Source organism: Cylas formicarius, unplaced genomic scaffold (assembly GCF_029955315.1).
Source record: "Cylas formicarius isolate icCylForm1 unplaced genomic scaffold, icCylForm1.1 PGA_scaffold_4__25_contigs__length_36172078, whole genome shotgun sequence".
Classification (NCBI taxonomy): domain Eukaryota; kingdom Metazoa; phylum Arthropoda; class Insecta; order Coleoptera; family Brentidae; genus Cylas; species Cylas formicarius.
In genome coordinates, this window is record NW_026844334.1 from 8,116,642 (window position 1) to 8,138,843 (window position 22,202).

Below are 22,202 nucleotides of genomic sequence, written 5' to 3' on the forward strand. Positions count from 1 at the left end.
TGTTGTGTTAGTTGGAGCTCCTTCCTGCAGGAGGCACTAACGGGCTCGCTCAGGCGTACACGTATGCTAATGGTTCACTTACATACTTTTGGCATGATAAAATAAGGTAAATACACTCAGAGTATAACAATATTTGTTAAAGCGCTATTGTGATTTAGAGGCCAAATGTGGTTGTTCGAATATTAGGTACTTTGATTTAATATAGCAACTTATATGATTTTCTCCGTCTCTAAATAGAATCACCGTACCTACTTAAAATAAAAAGTCAATTGAATGCCTCTACTTTAAAATGTATTAACACTAGAATAATTCAGCTTAAGAAAGGAACGAGCAGAAATTTGCTACTATAATGAACTCATGAACTACCAAATGAGTTGCTCTACGTCGAAATCAATTATAGATTCATCAGAGTACTTTATTTAAAGCACTATTGCATTACCACCCAAAATTTCTGAAGGATGCCATTGTAAACAAGGTGTATGGAATTATCCATAATCATCCAGATGTGTGGAATCAACTTGAAGTTTTAAAATGACAACCGATTCACCAAACGGCTCCAGCAATCCACACACGGTACATTCAATTAAATTTGGCCTGAGTACCGAAGTGAATCTCAGAAATCGGGCACCCGACCAGAGCACAATACAAATCCACAGACATCAGCATAAAACAAACAACAATTCACAAAATTATATGCACTAGTGCTTTAACGATACAATCAATAAATATTCAAATCAAAATTTTATATTGAATGACACACTTTTGAACCGATTTCTAACTTATATTGGAATCGGACAGCAACAAAGATCAGCCACCTGATAATTAATTAAAAACTTAGGCTTCTTCTTCTTTTCTGGTATTGAACAAGATTGCTAGCATCATTCGGTAATAAAATTACTTCTTTTCTGTGTTGGAGCATATACCGTTAAGAACTTATGGACTTTTTTTTCATTTCTTTATTGAGGGCCTCAACATTATAGAAACAGTCATGTAATAAACACGTGCAACCCATGACAAATTGACCAAAATATACATTAATGCGGAACGGTAGAACAATTTCGGTCTGAAGAACAGCCAACGTCTTAACGCTCTGTGAATATCGTCTAATTCGAATGAGTTCTGGATTTGCGAATCCCGTCTTGATATTTCACAGTCTGTTAGTGTTTTCTCAACCACACGACGGCGGTTTTGTGCCGTATCCTTGTCGAAAAGCGCCGAAGCCGAATGGAAATTTGGATGACAAGCGAACGTCTCCCGCCAACAGAAATCTCAAGAAAGTTCTGGCGATCCGGATGTTATAACGCATATTACGAATCTTATATACGGAGATCCGACAAAATACAATTCTTTATTGCGAACTAACGAGATCGGAAAACGTAATAGAGGGTTCGAACCGCAGAGAAAGGAAGAACAAAATAGAATTTGAATAATTATACAATAACAGGAATTTAGTTTGCGAAGTTGTACAACCCGTTCGCGAAACTTGTTGTATCGCAACTCGTGACGTCTGCTCATTAAAATATTTTAATTGTAGCACGTCGATGAATATTCAAGAGGTTTGCTCTGCTCCCGTTTTAATTGTCCGCCTTCTGGAGACAGAAAATATCTTCGAGGTTTTTTTCCGGTTTCAATGTACTTCTTAATGTTTATTATAGTTTCTCATATTTAACGATTCCTTCAAATTAATTTAAGCATCGCTAACCAAAAATTTTGTTATTTAAATATATATATATATTTTGTTTCTTAATGCAGATGAAGTATCGTCGTTGGAGTCCAGAGAAATAATATGGAGCCTATTCTTGTTTCTGTCTTTATTCCCTCTTGATAGAAGATTTCAACGTCCCTCATTTTAAAAGTGGTGTTGCGCATTGCTACAAAAAACTTTTACTTGTACCCATACAAATTCTATGCGGTTTAATTCAGTGACATAGCAGAAGGCACGTATTTCGCTTCGAAGGGATTTCGTCGACAACAAATTTCCTTCAAAGAGGTTTATTCAAATTTACAATTTCCAGTAACTCCTTTTTCCGGATAACTGTGCGAAATTGCTTCTTATTTTAAGTAAGCCAATCAATGACGTAGTTTTTTTTTCCAAGAAGACTATTTTTTCGGATTTTCTTGAGTGATAGTCGGCATTATCCATCATCCTAGCAGACGCAGGAGTTATAAGATCTAGCATTTGCTGGTAGTCTTCAAAAACTTCAGTATTCATGTCTGCAAATGCATTGTGTGTGACTAATTATTATTCTTTGACCTTTTCCCGATGTTGCTTTTATTCACTGCCCATGAACCTGCCATGTTTTACCAACCGTATGTCCCATATAGTGCTTCGATATCGGTAGTAACTCCTATATTTAATGTAACAATAAAGGAACGTATGATGCGACTATGAAAAAAATTTTGAGAAGGTCCACTCAGCATGCGCATGCGTGAGATTTAAAATCTTAACATGAGCATTCATCAACCAACATGGCCGCAATAGATCGAAAATAAGTTTCGATACGGCATTTGCTGTTTAGAAATAAAATGGCACAAAGTGCAGGTTAGCGGATGGAATGTAGAGGCGTGCGCGAAAAACCATTTTTCATTTTTACAGTAGTGCGGCCGCTATATTATCTAATAGTTATATGGTATATCCTTCATTTACCCAAGTTTCATCCAGATAATAGATATTCTTATTTTCCCGTGGAGCAGATAATTTATTATATCTATTAAAAGTAATTTTTTATTTTAAGTTTTTTTGTAACGAAAATTAATTTCCTCCCAAGTTTTCTAAAATTTCTTCTTCTTCATGGGTGGAGTGATATCATCCTTTTTGATTTCAGACGTTATTTTGTCCAAGTTACGTATTTACTTATTGTACTGATGGCAGCCTTTTCATTCTCATTTATTACAGTTCATTTTCTTCCTGTTCTATTTTTTGGTGACCTGATAAGCCGCTTTTATCCTCGTGTACAAGTCGGTATATAGTTGACTGTCCAACTACAGTCATATCCCAAGACACTTGAACTAATTTTGCCACTCCGAATATTGAATTCTGGTGGCGAAGAGCTTTGAACACCTTTAGAATAATAATTTTCTATTTTTAGAAAGCGCAGTTTTACCAATCAATAATGATTTATAACTTTCTCGCATTCAGGAACAGACCATAGCGTCATAGTCTCATAAACAATAGCCATTTTATCCGTATCATATAGAAAAACTATTTCTCCGCTAAAACAATATTAAATGTCGGTTACACCCATATAGCTTTTAGATAATATAGGGGCCCCACTACTGTAAAAATTCATGCTTCGCAGGCGGCATTGATATTTTCACTAACCTACATTTTGTGCGATTTAATTTAACAAGATCTAAGCATATTTCGAGAAAATACCGTGACCATGTTGGGTGTTAAATTCCGCAAGGTCGTTGGTTAAAAATGAGAATTGAAGTCTCGCGCATGCGCATGTTGAATGGACCTTCTCAAACAAATTTTCGTAGTTGCTTCACAACTTCCTGTATTATCGGCATAGGTAGGTAGTCCACCATTCAGCAGTTCCGGAGGACTGTTGAATTTTTTTTGCAGCAGGAATGAGAAAGTCATGTGTATTAATAAGCTCGAGATCTTCGTGATGTAGCTACCTAATTACAAAATATAAAATGTTCCTTCATGTGTCCCTCTTACATGAATAAAGATAATGTCATGCATTTAAGGAACCCAACATTCGAAAACTTCATGTAGATATATGTAAATTTAAACGATTCAAACTAGTCCCATTCGGGAATATATTCATTTATGAATTACTGACGTAAATGGGATAAATGTGTAATGGCTTCATTTAAATTTTTGGATGCTCGGTTGATTCGCATTGGGGCCAAAAGAATGCAAAGGATGGGGAAATAAATGACAGAGACCGATTTGCGTATATACGTCATCGTTTTATATACCTCTATACAGCGTAGCTCATGAATGTCGATTTTTTTATATTTCCACACCCTGTAAGCGATTCATTTGTTTTCGTTCACCAACCAGATGATTATCACGAACCAAAAATGGTTATTGAAAATGGTGTTACATCTTTTAAACTATTAAATTATTGTGAGCTGTATATGAAGAATGATTTTGAAGTGTTTAAATAAATAAGTAAAAGTTGCTATATGTGTGGAATAGTGTTGTAAATTACCCTCTATTAATTGTTCCGGATTTTCGCATATTTTAAATGAATTACATGCGACAGGCCGAGTGACCTTACAAAGTGCAATAAAATAACTAATTAAAGTGACTAAAAAGAAAGTCGCGCTAATGATTTTCAGTTTTTTTTTGCAAATTCTCTAACAACAAAAACACCATGCGTTGTTAATTGCATTATATATGTAATTTTAAACTTGAACACCATCTTTTTAATTTAACTATTCGATACTGTTTTTATAAAGCATAATATAAATATATAAATATATAAATATATGTATATATGTATATATATATATATATATATATATATATATATATATATATATATATATATATATATATATATATATATATATATATATATATATATATATATATATATATATATATATATATAATAAGGCATGAGACATATTACTATGTGGATATGTGACGTCACTACTCGTGCTAAATCGCCAGCATCACTGTCCTCTTTCGTCCTTGTTCTATATGTAGAAAATTTCTAGCAGTGAATATTTTTTAGCTGCGGTACCTTGCATCCTTAATTGACAATGCTGTGCCCCAAATGATCCGCAAGAAAACAAGTAAAATTATATCATTCCGTTGTGAACAAAACATAAGAAAAAGAAAGTTTTCTTTGTGCTCCATGCTTTAAATTATCGTTAAAACTAACCTATAATTGTTCTCTGGTTGGCACAGGTGTCTGTGAATTACATTCGTTGATTTAAAAAAAATCTTCATATCAAACAAAATTTCTTGGGAATGACATGCCAAAATGGCCGCCGTAGGTACGTCTTATTTAAATTATATTGAGAATATGCTATTCCAGGTTGTGCTTTGTATTTAATTACAGGTCAGGTTCAAGTATTTGTTCCATCTTCTTTACTGCCCAAACTGATCTGCACAAAATGCAAAAATTATTTATCTCACTTTCCCATATACAGTCATCCTAAGATTGGTTCCATGTGTGGGAGATGTTCCGTGGACATACATGAAAATTTCATTAGGAATGAAATATATGAGACAACGGTGCAATTTCAAAAGTTTCCTTGTAGGTATCGTGCCAATGGATGCCTAGAAAATCTAATTCCAGCTAATGTACCTGACCATGAGAGGCTGTGTCTATACAAAAAGTATGAATGCCCTACCAGAGTTTACAATAACTGCATTTGGGAAGGCTTTTGTAATGAGATTTTGGAGCATTTTGAAAACAAGCATCCAACTTTTATACTTAAAGATGGCAAGTTTGAGGTTGATTTTATCAACAATCATAAAGAAAACTATCTGCTGCCTTATGGAGAAGAATTATTTATTGTCACTCGTGAAGCAGTTTCAGCATCATCAACTTTTTCATGTTCTGTAGAGTATGTTGGCTCTAACCCTGAAATAGAGCACTACACTTACATCTTCACTTTGGAAAGTGGAAACCGCTTACATAAACATATTGTGAAAGAGGTTAAAATGAAAAGCATTTTGGAATTCAATGATTTGCTTCTAAAGGATGTTCTACAGGATCCAACTAATATTATTGCACACATTGATTTAGTTCCTAATGAAAATGATGAGTTCCTAGATAGCATATCAGGTGCTGAAGCAAATAATGTCAACAGTCAACTTGATTATGATCAATTGTCTGAACTAGAGTGTCCTGTTTGCTTTGAATACTTGGTCCCACCAATATTTCAATGCGAAACAGGTCACAGCATTTGTGAGCGGTGTAGAAACACACAAAATGAGTGCCCCACATGTAAGCAAAGTTTTAAAAGGACACAAAACTTTACATTGGAGAAGCTTATCCGAAATATGATCTATCCTTGCAAACATGATAGGTGCACATTTTCCACAAAAGCACAGGACATAAAAGTGCATGAAGCTTCTTGTATTTTTGGTCCGTATAGGTGCCCAGTTGGAGAATATGAGGAGTGCAAAGATGAAATGTCCGTTATCGATATGTATGACCACATTTTCAAAAAGCACTACGAAAGCCTTCTTGAAATTGAAATGGTTAGCATTCCTTTTGATGAGGATTCTACTTTGTTGAATGAGTGTTACATACTAAAACATTCCTTGCGTTTATTTAGGCTATGCTTCAGATTCATAAGTAATTACTTTTATTGGGTAGTCCAGCTCATTGGGCCACCTGAGGAATGTGTTAAGTACAAATTTGAACTGGAAATTATTGACAACTCTAATGAAAACTGCAGAATTTATTTCAAAAAAGTGTGCGCTCCATTCTGTGCTGCTAATGATGCGTTCAGTGACGACAAAAGTGATACATGTGTGTCCTTAGAGAAAAATCAGTTGAGCAAGTTTATATCCAATCAACTTACGTATCGAGTCAGAATTTTGAATTACTGATGTGTGAAACTTCTATTTTTGTATTTTATGCGTTAAACTAATATATTAAGTGAACCATTTAATTAGTATATTTATTTACTTTACTTGATTAGATCGAAAAAAATGCTTATCGAGTTCATGAAGAAATTAATAAGGTTAATTTAACTTTTGGTCGTGTGCTGTTACCGTAATATCTTGTACAATCAGAGACCATGAAACAGCATAGTTTGTAACCCAAATTGGATTCCTGATATAAGTTCATGGTTTGTGCTGTGGTACAAAACAGAAATTTTTTGGGTTAGTTTAGTTTTCCATACTTGTGTTGGAGTTTGGAGTGGGTTATGAATATTTTGTGAAGAAATTTGGATTTTTAAAGTGGAAAGGTAAATTGTTAAATTGGGAACTTGCCTGTGTATCAGGCGTGGTTTTAAGCCGTTTTTATCTACAAACTAAAAAGTAGAACAGAAATAGTATTTTTTGCCTAATTTTATTGCTGTGATTCCCGTAAACAGCATTTCAGTATGAAACCTAAGAGAATTGCACAAAAAAATTGTTTTAGTTATTAGCCATTCAACATTAACAAACACTAAAAAGTATCGTTTTTGTGACAAAATTTGAAAAGCAACTTTTAAAAGAAAAATTTGTTTGCAGCAATTTTTATATGTTAAAAATACATGGCAAAATTGCATTGCGTCTAAGGAGCTTACGAAGCTGATTTTTAACTAAGTCTTGCTTTTTACTCCTCCCTTTATAGATCCGCAATGGCATCGAAGTTGTCTTTACCTGTTGAGGTCCTGCAAAACCTTAAATGCTCGCTGTGTATGTTAGAGCTGTCGGTGTATCCTGTACATATTAAAATAGATGGAAAAATGGCTGTATGTGGTCGGTGCAAAGTACCAAATGATCTTGACTATATCCGGGATGAAGCCTATGAGCTGATCGCTCAATTTATATTGTTCACGTGCCCTCAGGAACGTAATGGTTGTAAAGTTCAGCTGACTCCTTTAAATATGAAGGATCATGAATTGGCCTGTACTTACAAGAAAATAGCTTGTCCAAGTAAAGCTTATTTAAGATGTGAGTGGTGTGGACCCCATTCTGATCTTAAGAAGCATTTTGAAGAATCGCACAAAGAGTTGTTGCTTACTGATCAAAAATTTGAAGTAAACTTTGTTAACAGTCTTAAAGAGAGCTTGCTTTTGCCCTTTAAAAATGAAATTTTCATAATCAAAAATGAAGTTGATGCTAGAACCCAAACATTGACTTGTGAGGTGGAACACATTATCCAAAAAGAAAATCCAGCCAAGTATAATTATCATCTAAGGCTGGACACTGGAAATCAAACCTATTCATATAAATGCCCGCAAAGAAGTACTTCACCTGCATCTGATGAGAGAGTCACAAAACTTCTATCCCAATTTATCAATGACCAGTTATGCAGGCCTGCTACAATCATAGCAACCGTTGAAATTGTTGAGAAAAATTTTGCAGAGGAAGTTGAAGAAGACGTAAAAGGAGATACTGTTAAAAATCCTGAAATAGATTGGGAAATGCTTTCGGATTTAGAATGTCCAGTATGTTTTGAATATATGCCGCCACCCATATATCAGTGCCTAACGGGTCACTGCATTTGTGCCACTTGCAAACCAAGTTTGAAGGAATGCCCGATCTGTAAAGCAGAATTAGACAATACCCAAAACTTTACGCTTGAAAAAGTGGCCATGAAACTCAACTATCCTTGCAAATATTACAAGATGGGTTGTCCCGAAAGTTTTAAATCCACAGAAATTAGAACCCACGAAGAGAGTTGTGAATATGGCCCGTACGATTGTCCCGTAGGAGAGCTCACAAGTTGCAAGGAGAAATGCAACCGCAGCAAAATCATAAACCACATTGAAATTTATCATGGAAATTACATTTTAAAGTCTGATCGTATCAATATTGCAATGGATGACGCCAAGCAAGAATGTGACCGGTACTATTTGATCAAGTTTCGATCGAAACTTTTTAAGCTTTGTTTCGCATACCGCGAGGAGGTGTTCAAGTGGGTGCTGCAACTGGTCGGACCCGCTGAGGAGAGTAAAAATTATAAATATGAAATTGACATTATCGACAACACGCAGAACAATTTGAAGTCATGCGTGAGGGCTCTGTGCCGTCCCTACACTAAACACGAAAAGTGTTTCGACGGATCCGGCAACGTTGAGTTTTTAAATAAGCAAATTTCTAATTATATTACAGATACCTTGAGTTTTAGAATTAGAGTTTTAAGCCAATAAGTTTTCGAGACATGTAATGATTAAAATTACACTTTTTGTATAAATTGCGGAACTGTTATTATTCTTTTTTATTTTCTTTTACAATTTTTTTTACAATCTCGATAAGTGTTTTTAAGCAAAACATCAAAAAATTAAAAAGAAAATTAAGCGAATATAATATTTTTAATTGCCTCTCCAGTTAAAATGATTCACAAGTACTTATACTAATATTATAATTTTCTTCTTAATGAATATCTTTGAAAAAAATATAGTTGATCATATCAAAAGTCTTTATTTATAATTATATAATTCAAGTCCGCGCTTATTACCACCAGGGCCGTACAACAAATGGGGTTTTAACATAAATAAAAATTCGTTTTTTTAATTGGCAAACAAATATATATTTCAAAAATCTTTTTTTTTTTTCGTAATTATGTTAATTAGATTTCCTTTAGGAACGCCATTGGAAATAGGAAGTTGAGATATATTCAGGTCTATCGAATTATTAATGAACAACTCATTGTCTTTACAAAAACACATCGGTAGTTAAAGGTTAAGGTTAAAACGGTGAGGGGTTCGATTCTGGCAGGGTGCAATGTCATATCCGACGAGGGCTCAGAGGATAACATGCAAAATATATGATTAATGTCTTGCATTCTTGCGCAGCAGTCAATCACAGCTCCTATACTTTCTGAAATCGCATGTGTTGCTTGATTTATGTGCCCGAGAACGGAACGTTTTGGAAATTGGCTTCCTATATGCAAAATAATAACGTTTTAATGGTGAATCTTTTGTCAATTTTTAATATTAATACGGTTTCGCATCACATTCACTTATTCCCTTGCTTGTCTCTCAAAGTCATCTGGATAGTGTTCTATGACGAGAACGATCAATGGGTAAGCACCTATTTATATTAAAATTATCTTTGGTCTGTGTTTCGTCGAAGTCGCACGCAATTTTAAATTATGTTATTTTTAAATATTCTGCAATATACATAATTCTGGAATGTACTGCAATATACATAAATTGTTAATAAATTAATTGAATGTAATTAGGAGAAAGTCAGGCACAACCATACTTTGCTGTGTGTCTATAGTTCGGGACTTTAGTGTTAATAGATTTCTCTGCCCAAAAACGCCCCCCTATCAAAAAAATATTGTCTTATGGACAAAAAGGAAAATTTTCACATTCGCAAATTATATATATATATATATATATATATATATATATATATATATATATATATATATATATATATATATATATATATATATATATATATATATATATAAAATGACCAGAAGAAAAATGAACCTGATTTACAACTGATAACATTTACCTGAAATACACTGCAGTGCGTACTTCAGCTTCATCAAGAGTTTACCACCTCTTCTATAGCTTAAAGGAGTGATGTGGTCTCCGCATATGGATGCATTTGACTCACGAGTTTATTTGACTCGAACGGAGCGCAGCGTGCACTGTAACAAAGTTATGTTCTGAATTTAAGTTATACTAAACAAAAGGAGCGCAAATTCATAGACAAAATTGTGAACTAGAATCGATACTACAATATTTTTTTGTTGGCTTATTTAAACTACACTTTTTTAAAGCCGATATTAAGCCTCGAACTTGCAGCCAAAGCGTGCTGCCTGGGAGTCGGGGGAACGATCTTCGTAAGATATTTGCGGCGTCGGCAAAGTGAAAACTAGGAAACTTGCCTAACTCCTTATGATTTACATCTGCTAATCTATTATTTATCAAAGCTCGGGAGTCGCGATAAACGCGAAATTACGCACGCTCGCTTAATTTCTGCGTGAATTATTCATTTCGGCTAGCTCACTGTATGCAGTAATTCTGTAACTTTAAGGAGCTTATACTGTTTTAATCCCCACCTAATCGGGAAATACTTATATCCTTAAGTTCCGATTTGGCACTGCCTGCGACAGTGAGGCATAGGGAAGACTAATCTATTGCCAATTGGCAACTCCGCTTTCCACTTAATGAATGTAACGGCCGCCAGGGGGTCAATCATATTGTAGAATTTTAAATCCCATTATTTGTATTATAGATTACTAATATGAACATCGTTTTAAAGTAGAAGTTCTCTTGGCCGTACCTCTTAAATAAAAGTGTCATTGGACAAAAATATATAACATTTAGTGTAGGTCAAATAAGGTAAGTAAATATTTTGTTATTTGCTCGTAATAATAAATATGACATAGTCATTAAAAGTGTTATGTATGCATTCAGTGCATAAAAGATAATCTACCAAAAAGGTAGTTTCTTTTATAAAGTTAACTCTTTGAATTATTTGGTTTGTGGTTATATCAACACAAACAAATCTGAACGTTGTTATTTATCAACAATGCGATCTTTAAATCTGCTTACTGTAAACATTAAAGGTCTCTGCTGTGATTAAATGTATTTCAAGGTTCTAAATCTCGTCCGCGGACTTTGTCCTGGTCCGGTGAGCCGTACCAAAAGCAATAATAACTCCTTTGACGTTACGCATGTATCGGAAAAGGTTTTTCTACGCATATATGACGAAAAATCGAATCAAATGCCGGGTTATCACATCGAACGTACGGGAAACTGATTGAGCCGTCTGTTTGTCTTCCGGGTTCGCTGAAGGACATTTAAAAGAAAATCGATCTTTTTGGTAGATTATCTCTTAAGAATAGGAATCAGATAGTCTAGCGCTCGGTATCTTAATGTTCCGATTTGCCATATATTATTAAATTAAATTTGTCCCAATATCAAGAACGACTTTTGTCAAGCGCGAAACGAACTTTTGCTCCACTTATATAAAAGCTTTCGGAACATATTTCGTAATTAAATTTAAAGAAACATTTGATTTTGACATTGATAGCATCTCGTATATGTCAAAATTGAAGTCACGTCACTGTTGAGGGAATTTAAAATGCAAAAAAGTATCATAATGCAATTTTATGTGTATGTTGATCTAGTTTTTAACTATTTTAGGCAAATAAAAATAGTAGCTCCATGGAACATTGTAATTGATGTAGTTGATTTTATAAAAGTGAACGTGAAATGTGTTTCACTAGCAGAGCAAAGATTTGTTAATAAGAGTTAGATGAAGTCTATATTTGGCATAAATATTCAATTCAAATTCAATTCCTTATTTTTAAACCCAAGTTTACTTCTATAACTCTTCGGCCATAGTCTTCGCCCGCCCGTAATCATAATAACCTACTTCGGATTCGCAAATTCGGCATTATTTCTCCGACTGTTCCTACGTGATTTCTTTCGATGATTTTTAACGGGACCCGGAGGGAAACGGCGTCGTATTTTCGGGTGATACCATCAACTCCCGATTAATATTTTCGGGATGTTTAATTTTAACGTCCAGTTTTACGACTGGGAATTTCCCCGCGCAATCGTAATTAATTTTAGGACGCGGAAGAATGAAAAAGCGCCGAGGTCCTATATATTTATCCCGCATTCGTCATTTTATGGGAGACCCTTTTTACATCCTCGGGGATCCTGCGCGGGCTTATTGTGACGCATTAACACGTATTTTTAATTTATAAGAAGCGGTCCGTAATTAAATAACCCGAATTTTATAGTCTCAGTTCATTAGGAGGGTTTAATTAAAATACACTTGTTTCGCGCGAGTAATATTCGAGTATTGTCCCAACAGTGACATGTACATATATCCAATCCGAACATCTTTAATCAAGGAATAAAACATACACCCTATAATACTATCCACGATTTATGGTTGCTTCATACCAAGTAATAGGGATTTTTCTTACACAGCACCACTGCTTTATTTGTGACCATATATCATGTTAATGTTATTGATACACAGAAATGTTTGTAAAGTATTCATTCACTTCTCGTAAAATTGACAGATGATCATAAAAAAGAGCAATAAAACAATGGCTACGTTGGGCCAAGGATAGACTGACTAGTACCTATAAGAACGTAATAGTAATATTTCCGGATCTATACAAGTAGGTTTTCTCTTTTACAGAATCTGAATGTTATTTATGAAGCCCTTTTACTTCTTTTTTATCAATCAAAAATAAAAGAAATGTATAGCGCATGCGGGTTTTTATAGTCCTTAAATTATATTAGGTTTTACACAAAAATATTAAGGGTTATTTTATCATTTTTGGCTTTGTTTGTAATAAAGTGCCTACGGCAAAAACCAATATATGTACGTTATAGCATCTATGTACCTATGTGTTTGCATGCCTTCTAGAAAAAAACTGCACCACAGGCCTTTAGTTATTAGATCAGTGATGCGTGAAAATTTGCGGGCTCTCCAGACCGACTCCCGTTTATGGTCTATGACCAGTTGTTGAGGTTTTTGACATTTAATTGGCATTTGAAAGCCAAGATCCCTAAACTCAATTTACGGATTTTATTTGAAAGCAACATTTACGAAGTTCCCGGAATGCAATTTAATTGAAAATCTCTATTCTTTGTATCTAAACCAGAAAATTTAATGTGACGATAGAAGTTTTCCATTGAATGGACACGACAATTTAATTCAATCATTTAATAAATAATAATTTTATTTTTACACTATTTCTTCATTATCAGGGACATTTTCTCACTCAACACAAACCATACAGATATATACGCTGTGAGTAAAGTCAAAAATCTTTTTGCACATTCTTCCACTTCTCCACTAATTGTGACACGCCTTTTTTCTTCATCGCCAGACCCTGAGCTAACTTTACCTAAAATTAATAACAATTTACCCGGTCTATTTCGGCCAGTACCTCCTAAAAATTACCTTTTTCTTTTTTTTCTTCACCGGCTCCCCTAAATTAAGTTCCGCCTGTGGCGTTGCGTCATCGCAAGTCGGTCCGACAGGAGGCGTTTCGGTCGGCGTCGTCGCCGCCGCAATTTCTGAATAAAATGAATCCAAGGCGGAAGTCAAATCATCCGCATTTTCTTGAACCTAAGGACATACATTTTTTTTACAATTAAATTAATTTATCATATACAAAATATGACAATACTACGAAGGTAAAAAGTTTAAAGATAGTAATGTATTTTTAATTACAATGTATTAAAAATTCGTTTGAACCAATTAACAAGGTTCAAGAGATTAAAATTCCTCCTAAGGCAATTCTAGTTTCATTTCATTTCTATTTCCTGGCATTCCACCAATTGACATAATAAATATAACAGACAAATTCTCACTCAGAGGCAAGTCAACCCTATCATAAAACAAGACTTGCTAGATAGTCCAATAATTCGTTTAGACCAAAATTATTTTGAATTTAATGATCAATTTTATAATGCTAAAGGATTGATTAATTATGGGAAACCCACCTAGTCCACTACTTGCAGAAATTTTCATGGACAATTTATAAAATATCATACATAAACATCCTCTAAACAAAGGATTTCTCTGGTGGTATAGATATGTAGATGATATTTTTGCTTGTTTCACTGGAACTGGAAAGACAGCTGCAATCCTTTTTGAATCATATTAACTCCATAGATAACAGTATAAAATTTACCATAGAGATGGAACTAGATAACTCTTTAAGCTTTCTGGACTTAACTATAACTAAACTACAAAATAAATTAGATTTTTCCATTTACCATAAACCCTCACACACGGACACAATAATACATAATAACTCAAATCACCCTTACACACACAAAATGGCGGCCTTTCATGCTTTTACCCACAGACTACTTAATATATCACTCTCCAAGAAAATTTTGAAAAAGAATTAAATATTTGATAGAGCAGTTTCAAATAACTCTGTACTCTATATATCCCACATTAAAAACCGAACTCAAAATTTATAAAACAATAAAATACATAGGAGAACCTAACAAGAAAATTTCGGGACATCTATCAAAATTTGGTCTTAGATTGCTTTTAAAGCTGAAAACACCATTTTTTTAAAAACAATAAAACCAAATTATGAAAATATCAAAGATCCGGTTGAAATGTGGATCATGTCCCAAAATCTTATGTAGGACAAATAGGTAGAACATTTAAGAAACGCATTAACGAACAGAAAAGGGCGTATGAAAATAAAAGTTCGGATTCTAACTATGCCATTCATTTAAATTCAGAAATGACCATAATTTTTATATTTTACATAATGAATCAAAAAGCAAAAAGAATAAATTTGTTGGAAGCTATGGAGATTAACAAAATGAGATATTCGAATCTATTACTTAATGACGAATTATCATATTTTGTATTGGATGGTGCTGCCGAAATTATTAAACTGTGAAAATACAAATATTTTTTCCCCTAATTTAATTTTGTTAAATGGATTTTCATCAAGTGAAAGCCACCTCAGTCCGATACATTATTTTTTGTTTTCAACTGATGAGAACGCGCCCTACCGGCAAGTTTTTGTACGAGCTATTGGGTTCGGGCAATTCCACACCCGGTGGCAGTGGTTCGCCGTCGAAATGGACGCTTCTCTTTGGACTAGGAGGTAGAGGCACGTCGAAGGTGATATTTTGGCCATCTTAAACGAGATACCTTTTGAATAATAATTTTTATTAAGTCAAAACAAACTTTACCTGTAGCATTCGCGCGAACATTAACGTCAGATAAACTTATGACGGGTGGTGGGGGAGGAGTGGGGCTGCGTATGGTCGGTGGTAGGGGTGGTGTAACGGGCACGGGGGCCTGTTCCGGCGGCGGGGGCGGCGTGGTGCATATGTCCATCGCGTCATCGCATCTGGTTATGTCCGGCTGGGGGTATTCCCACTGGCTCTCGCCCGTGTTTTGATTTTGGTAATAATACCGCTTATGAGATCTAAAAATCAGGCAAGAAATCTTTCATCGCAAATGCGAGACTGAGCTTGCTTGGTGATGGAAAACCGAAAATGTTCGTATATATTTTTGTACTTTGGGTAGAGGTTGAATTTTCCCTCTATTCCTCGCCATACAAAAAAAGTATATGCGAGGCTGGGGCATGTTTTTCTTTATTAACATCTTTTTAAATTTTAATGGGGTTGCACTCGAATTTAATGAAAGAATCACAAACTTAATCTTGAAAAATTCGCAAATTATCTTTTTTTTTTAAACAGCGCACCCCCCAGAAAAACTGCTGTTTCGCTTTAAAATGCCACTATGGATATTAGAAAAAACTAGAAAATATTGCGGTAAGCTGTACTTTATATAATACTTATATAATATGCACTATATCCCGGGCAGGTTGGATTTTAAACGAATTACTTTGAATAGCACCAGTATACTGTACCTGTCCAAATATATCATAATTAAATAGATAGTAATCAACTATTCAGGTTAAAAAGAAAAAGTATTATCTTCTCGGTCCGTCGGAAAATGGCGAAGTGGCCAGTCGCGCCCAGTGACAGGTATCCTAAACATAAAAAATATGGTTAATGACACATTCATTGTGTCAAGTGAGCGAAAAGTATGTTACAATTTTTACAAACCTCAAGCTACAAAGGCACATATTCCATACGTCTTTACCAAGCAACGGCTATTGCTTTGCTCCGCTTGGTATATAATTTTTTTGTTCTACACTGTGGCGAATTTTATTATTGCTGTGTTTAAAATAAAATTAACCTTCAAAGCTGTTTTTATTTTCCAAAATAAGTGAATCCACAATGTATTCTTTTACGCAATAGAAATTTCGCTATTTAGCAGTTACAAATCACACGAAGTGTTCTCAATAATTGATTTTGATATAAGCTGCACAAAAAATATTTGATAATCTTGGAATAAATAAATTTTGCAATGTAAGGCGTATTGAAATTGAAATTGCTTTGCACACACTAAAAATTGCCTATCGGCAACACAGATAAGGAGAAAAACGCCTGCGTGACAACCGCATAAGGGACATCTACACATGTGCTACATTGACACACTGAAGAGTTCAGAACTTTTTATATTTTTTCTCATAATACAGTTCATGTAGATCGAAAATTCCTTAAAGCGTTACCAACACTTCTTTCCGGTAAGTAGATAAAATAAAAAATGCTTACCTGAACCGGCTCGAAGTTGTAATGCTCGACATCTTCTCGTGGCACTAAATGTTCAACTTAAGCAAAAAACAATTAAGGAATTGAAGGGAGACTTGCGAGGGACTCGAGGGGTTGCGGAAGACCTATTTAAAACAAAAAAGACGTAACGTCGTACCTATCCCACTGAAGAAGCCATCCATCTGGCGCTGCTTCTTTTTCCAAATGAAGCAGTTCTGAACAAGTTTCATGCAACCATCTGTGAAGATAGGAAACTTTCAGTCCGTCACCTTTCATTGCTAGGAATAATGTCTAAAACAAACTATCTGATATAAGGCCTACAAGTTATGTCTAGCGACTCACTTCAGCTTGGATGAGCATAGTTTGAACTGGCGACACAGCCTCTCTACTTTCGCTTAAAAACATTAGTTTCTCTTTAAGGGTAGTGTAAATCTCTTCAGTCGTTTCTTTGTTACTTGAAATAGTATCGGCACTTTCAGCGTCTTTTTTTCCTTCATTGATGACGGGGTTAGGGTTTAACACGTCTGATTTAACAAACATAACGCCGCCCTTCTGAAATCTCGAGTACACTGCATCTTTCTCAGCGTTTTCAACTGTAATAATCTCCGTCTTAAAACCGAGACCTTTAAATTCGCTCTCCTCGACCTCTTTTTTCTTGCCGCTATTTACCAGCGACACACCGATACGTCTCTTTCTTTGGAAGGCCCGCGTGGATAAATCTAGCTGCTCACTTTCGGGCACATTGGAAATTTTACTCTCTTCCGATGTGGCAAAATCATTAATATCGACCGGTTTAGCAATAGGAAACAAAGTGCTGTGTGAAATTTCTGCGGGTTTCATGGGCGGATTAATAAATGGCGAAATTGTATCAACCGTTGTTCCAACAGGCTTAACATAGTCCTCATCTTCCTCTTCCGAGTCACTGTAACCAGCTACTAATGAAAATCCCGCAATTTCCTTGTTTGCAGCTGTTGCCGGTTTATCCCTTAAGGGAGATTGTTCTATAATAGATTTAACTTCTGAAGGTACATCTCCACCTAGAGCTTTCAATTCTTTTGCCCTTTTTTGTATTTTAGCCAGTATATCGATTTCATCGTCCTCGTCTGATTGACTGTCATGACTCTGCAGTAAATAGAAAAACTCGTTGCGGAATTGAAAATATGTTTTCAAATGGAGCCTCAGAAAATGCGAGTTCTCAACAAAAATAGGAGAGCTCTAGCACTAAATCATCAGGGGCCCTCCATTAGATTAAAACATTCAGATTGAAAACTTTGGGATCATAACATTACTATCGTAACTTTTTTTCATCATAATGCAACAAAAATAAAAGGAAAAGAATTTTGTATTACTTACACATGTGTCTTTGCTCTTCACGTGGGGCTTCTTTTTATCAGATTCGCTATCACTTCCACTTCCGTATGATGTAATTAGCTCGATTTTCCTAAAATGAGGTGACTAGTGCCAAATCGGGAGTATAATATACACAGATATTGTTGTTCTAACCAATGAAAATGCGGTACAAAGTTAAGCGCTTAATTAAGTTCGCTAAAAATTCGAATGGCAGATCCCAAATAACCAAACAAATTTTTTAATTTTAAAACTGAGTTAGAGTACGAGACGGTCTAGAAATTGAGAAAGTAGACTGTCAAAAATTAGTAGCGGAAAACATTGCGAATCTATTATCCAAAATTTGTACTAAAGGGCAAAAAGTAATTTTACCGATATAAAAGAACGTGGATGGTTTTCAAATGTACAATACATCTTAAATTCGGAATTCTCTTTCTTGTTGTTTTGAGAACTGCAAGATACAGTCTCACAACTATTATTATTTTTTAGAAGAAATTTAACGCCCAATTTTGAAAATAAAAAATCCATTCAATTTGTTTTATTACATACTATTTTGTCCATTATTTATTTTATATTCAGCAAAAAGTTGTATATAAACGGGGTTTTTTTTTTATTAAAATAATAAATATAATGACTAAGTTAGGTGGCATAAAACTGTCAAGCATTAATTTCGTAATGTACAGAAAGTCAAAATAATGACGTTTCTGTAGTGCTTGTTTTTTATTTTCACTATGTTTCGCCTTTATCGTTGTAACCAATAAAATCACATAAAATGGTATAGGAATTTTACAACAGAAAAACGTTTTATTGCTATCATTTCGAAACTTTTTATAGACATCATACAAAGGGTCGCTATTTTAAAAATGACTTTTAATAATATTTTCATTTGAATGTTCATTTTTTTTAGTTAGTTATTGACCACATTGTATTTATGTTGTTAGGTTGTGTAGGATATTACATATGAAATATATCAAGAAAGTTCCGAGGAATTAAAAAACGCCTTGGTATATAGAGTGTTCTATTTAAAATAAGATGTCCACGAAATAAGTGAACACCTTGTATATATAAGAATATAATATCCTAAAATTATAAGTGAATCCAAACAATTTTTGTCTTCCAGTTTTTTTGATATTTTGAATAAGTTCTGAGATAAGGTAACATCCTCTCAAAAATCCGCAAAACTTATCACATTTTTATTTTTTCATTTGCAAAATTGATTTTATACGGGGTGGTAACACAAATATTGCAGTTCTCGCAGCATTCTAAATAAAAAAATTAAAAAGCGTTACAAATAGGAAACAAATTGGAATGATTTGGAATATCTAACAGATTTGAGTTTCGTTTTGTTTCAAATTTGACACTTTTTTGAATGTTTATTAAATCTTTTCAGTTTTCAACAAATGTTTGAACCTAAACTGACCATTGCTTTAATTACATAATTTAAATAAATAAAAAAATGACATGGGAAAAAATGGTGCTTTACATACAGAAATTCTTGTGTAAAAATTTCAATTTAGGTAAAATCGCTTAAAAACGCAACACAATGTTTTGAAAATGCTAATATAAAAATTTTACTTATTTTAAAAGGATTTAAATTGATAGAAACTTTTCCATCACACATTGTCGACCTATTAGCATATAATTTAATACATACATTTTCTAAGAAAGGTTCCAATGTTTTTTAGGCTGCCCTCTATGTGACAAACATTTTGGGAGAAATATTTTAATTTTTTAATTATGACAGAAAGGTGTATATTAAAATTAACAGTAGCTCCTTCCTCACTCTTACTCCCTCTACAGAAATTTAATTTGTCAGTCTTAAAATTATGAACAAAATCCCGCGCATTCATAAGAAAATCTGCGCAATCATGCAATATTCTGCGAAATTTTGTGGCAAGCACTGATTTGAGCAGTACTGTCATAATTTTTATTATAGTGGCTATCCCTTGGACATAAAAGGGTCAATAATATTTGTTAAAGCTCAGTATTGTTTAAAGTCTAGCTCAACTTAATTAGTAATTGTGTAATTCTAACAAAAATGCTGCTTACATTACTTTTAAAAAACGCGCTTTTTTGATACTAAAGTCGTGTACAGTAAGAACTTTACTTACTCATCGTCTGAATCGCTTGATCTCTGTGTACGCCTCACTTGCTTTAATTTTTGTTCAGATACACATCCCTTTTGTGAATTTTCTTGAATTGAATATATTTTTACCGCGTTGTTTGTTAAAATGTTCGGATTAGGGAAAGATGGAGCCTTAGGTGGTACATAGAGTTCCAGTTTCTTGTTTTCATAAGCTTTTGACTTTTTTTGATTTTGTGGAGATTTAAACTGTTTTGGCTTCTGCCAGCTAACTTCGTCAGTTTGAGTGTTCCAATAATAAGGATATCCGGTGAGCTCGTCTTGGCATTCGCGCCAAATAACTGCAAATTCATAATTAATAACGCAAACATGTATGCCCCACTAGGTAATTACTATCGCCATGAGAGTTACTGTCCTTTTTTACAGAAATTTCATTTATTTCATTGAAAAAATCGTTAACTTTCGCATCCATTGCACCTTTTCCTTCATTTAAAAAGTAAAATTCTACTAAAATCAATTTCAGCAAATCAAAAATAATAAATATTGCGGGTTATGTGGCGCAAGCATAGATAAAATCTTCCTCGCAAAACACATGTACATTGCACAATTACAATTATCGCCAGGGCGAATGATTCTTGTAGTTTGGGCCATAGAAATGAAGAAAAAAAGATGATTATTTCTCCCTTCGCCGTGATAAATATCCCCGATAATTATTAGTAAATTGTCTTATTAAGATTAAATTAATTAATTAATTAATTAAATTCATTAATCAAAACCTAACAAAGAAAATGTAGGATAGTCTTATCCTGGCAAAGTCCCTAATAGAATAAACTAAGAGGAAGGAATTCGGTTAACCAAGTGCTGCCAAAATTTTAGTACCAAATTAATACCTACTAAGTAATTTTAATGGATATATCACTGCTAATACCTTTAGCAGCAGCAATATCCATCGTCATTTGTATAATATTTTTTATCAAATCGAAACAAACTACAAAAGGTTCATATTTTATAAACATATGGAGCCTCTATACAATGTCTAAATTTTGGAACCCTTTTAGAAAGCAGTAATGGCGATAGACCCAGACCTGCTCCCAACAGAAACCGGGAAAACGTTCCTAGAAGGGTGCAAGTTGCAAGAAATAGGGGAGCTCGACTAAGAGGAACAGGTAATGTTTTATACCCCTTTTTAAACAATTGAAAGGCAAAGATGCTCTTTTCAGCAGTTCAAAATGATGTTAACGCTGAAGTGGATGAAGAAAATGAAGCTGTTGGGAAATCTGATATTGAACTACCTGATGGAAAAATTGGTGCTAAGAAGCGAGCAAAATTAGAAGCCAAAGCGGAGAAAAAAGCTGCCCGTGAGGCAGAGGAACAGCTTAGAATAGAAAGAAAAAAAAAGTCAGAATTGGAAGAAAAAGAAAGGAAGGAACTAGAGGAAAAGGAAAGAGCAGAAGAAAAATTAAGAGAAGAGGAAGAAAAAAGAGCTAGAGAGGATAAAGAGAGGAAGGAATATGAGGAGTATCTTAAAATGAAGGAAATGTTTTCAGTTGAAGAAGAAGGTTTTGAAGAAGGTAATTGGTTGGTGCATCATATTGTGGTATTTGGTTATTGCATTTTCAGGTGAGGAAGGAGAGAGTGACAATCTTCTTCAAGAATTTGTGAATTACATTAAGCACAATAAAGTTGTGATTATAGAAGATTTGGCTGCACATTTTAAGCTCAAAACGCAGATGTGCATTGACAGAATAAAGGACTTGCAAAAGGATGATATACTGACTGGTGTGATTGACGATAGAGGTAAATTCATTTATGTCTCTCGGCAAGAGATGGATGCTGTTGCCAAATTTATCAGACAGAGAGGACGGGTGACCATTACAGAATTGGCTGAAAATAGCAATCAGTTAATTAATTTGGTTCCTAGCCCTGGACAAACTCTTGTGTAGAATTGGCTCAATTACTGTGTATGCAACCTTAATTAGTAATATCATGTAAATAGATCTTGGAAACCTTATTGAAGTTTACTAGAATTTGA

General features: G+C 34.2%; 4 protein-coding genes across 5 annotated transcripts; 3 read left to right on the forward strand and 1 right to left on the reverse strand.

Moving 5' to 3' along the window:
* The first annotated feature begins 4,860 nt into the window (after nt 1-4,860).
* LOC132700712 (uncharacterized) lies at nt 4,861-6,667 on the forward strand. The gene is made up of 2 exons (XM_060668207.1): nt 4,861-4,962; nt 5,028-6,667. Exons 1-2 carry the CDS (start codon nt 4,950-4,952, stop codon nt 6,530-6,532), a joined length of 1,518 nt encoding a protein of 505 aa, XP_060524190.1. The 5' UTR covers nt 4,861-4,949; the 3' UTR covers nt 6,533-6,667.
* Nucleotides 6,668-6,797: 130 nt separating this feature from the next.
* LOC132700534 (uncharacterized) lies at nt 6,798-8,941 on the forward strand. Its single transcript, XM_060667914.1, has 2 exons — nt 6,798-6,894; nt 7,266-8,941. Exon 2 carries the CDS (start codon nt 7,273-7,275, stop codon nt 8,788-8,790), a length of 1,518 nt encoding a protein of 505 aa, XP_060523897.1. The 5' UTR covers nt 6,798-6,894; nt 7,266-7,272; the 3' UTR covers nt 8,791-8,941.
* Nucleotides 8,942-13,297: 4,356 nt separating this feature from the next.
* On the reverse strand, nt 13,298-20,750 carry LOC132701457 (formin-binding protein 4-like). Its single transcript, XM_060669391.1, has 9 exons — nt 20,564-20,750; nt 20,199-20,511; nt 18,094-18,181; nt 17,083-17,862; nt 16,898-17,031; nt 15,307-15,545; nt 15,124-15,251; nt 13,538-13,705; nt 13,298-13,481 (listed from the first exon to the last, which is right to left on the reverse strand). Exons 1-9 carry the CDS (start codon nt 20,640-20,642, stop codon nt 13,395-13,397), a joined length of 2,016 nt encoding a protein of 671 aa, XP_060525374.1. The 5' UTR covers nt 20,643-20,750; the 3' UTR covers nt 13,298-13,394.
* A 118-nt stretch (nt 20,751-20,868) lies between these two features.
* Nucleotides 20,869-22,140, forward strand: LOC132701460 (DDRGK domain-containing protein 1). 2 transcript variants are annotated; one of them, XM_060669396.1, is made up of 4 exons: nt 20,869-21,167; nt 21,229-21,336; nt 21,391-21,741; nt 21,791-22,140. In XM_060669396.1, the coding sequence occupies exons 1-4, from the start codon at nt 21,077-21,079 to the stop codon at nt 22,111-22,113; spliced, it is 873 nt and encodes a 290-aa protein (XP_060525379.1). In that variant the 5' UTR covers nt 20,869-21,076; the 3' UTR covers nt 22,114-22,140. The 2 variants fall into 2 exon arrangements, with proteins under 2 accessions (XP_060525379.1, XP_060525380.1); XM_060669397.1 differs by having other exon boundaries at nt 20,870-21,167; nt 21,394-21,741.
* The last annotated feature ends 62 nt before the right edge of the window (nt 22,141-22,202 follow it).

What these genes read in the sequence shown, in the direction of transcription:
- LOC132700534 (XM_060667914.1), top strand. Translation starts at nt 7,273, where the DNA reads ATGGCATCGAAGTTGTCTTTACCTGTTGAGGTCCTGCAAAACCTTAAA.
- LOC132701457 (XM_060669391.1), bottom strand. Translation starts at nt 20,642, where the DNA reads ATGGATGCGAAAGTTAACGATTTTTTCAATGAAATAAATGAAATTTCT. An exon ending in TGAAGAGCAAAGACACATGT is followed by an intron (nt 17,863 to 18,093) that starts GTAAGTAATACA and finishes TATTTACTGCAG; the next exon opens with AGTCATGACAGTCAATCAGA. An exon ending in TGTTCGCGCGAATGCTACAG is followed by an intron (nt 15,252 to 15,306) that starts GTAAAGTTTGTT and finishes ATCTCGTTTAAG; the next exon opens with ATGGCCAAAATATCACCTTC.
- LOC132701460 (XM_060669396.1), top strand. Translation starts at nt 21,077, where the DNA reads ATGGATATATCACTGCTAATACCTTTAGCAGCAGCAATATCCATCGTC. An exon ending in ATCGAAACAAACTACAAAAG is followed by an intron (nt 21,168 to 21,228) that starts GTTCATATTTTA and finishes GAACCCTTTTAG; the next exon opens with AAAGCAGTAATGGCGATAGA. An exon ending in AGCTCGACTAAGAGGAACAG is followed by an intron (nt 21,337 to 21,390) that starts GTAATGTTTTAT and finishes TGCTCTTTTCAG; the next exon opens with CAGTTCAAAATGATGTTAAC.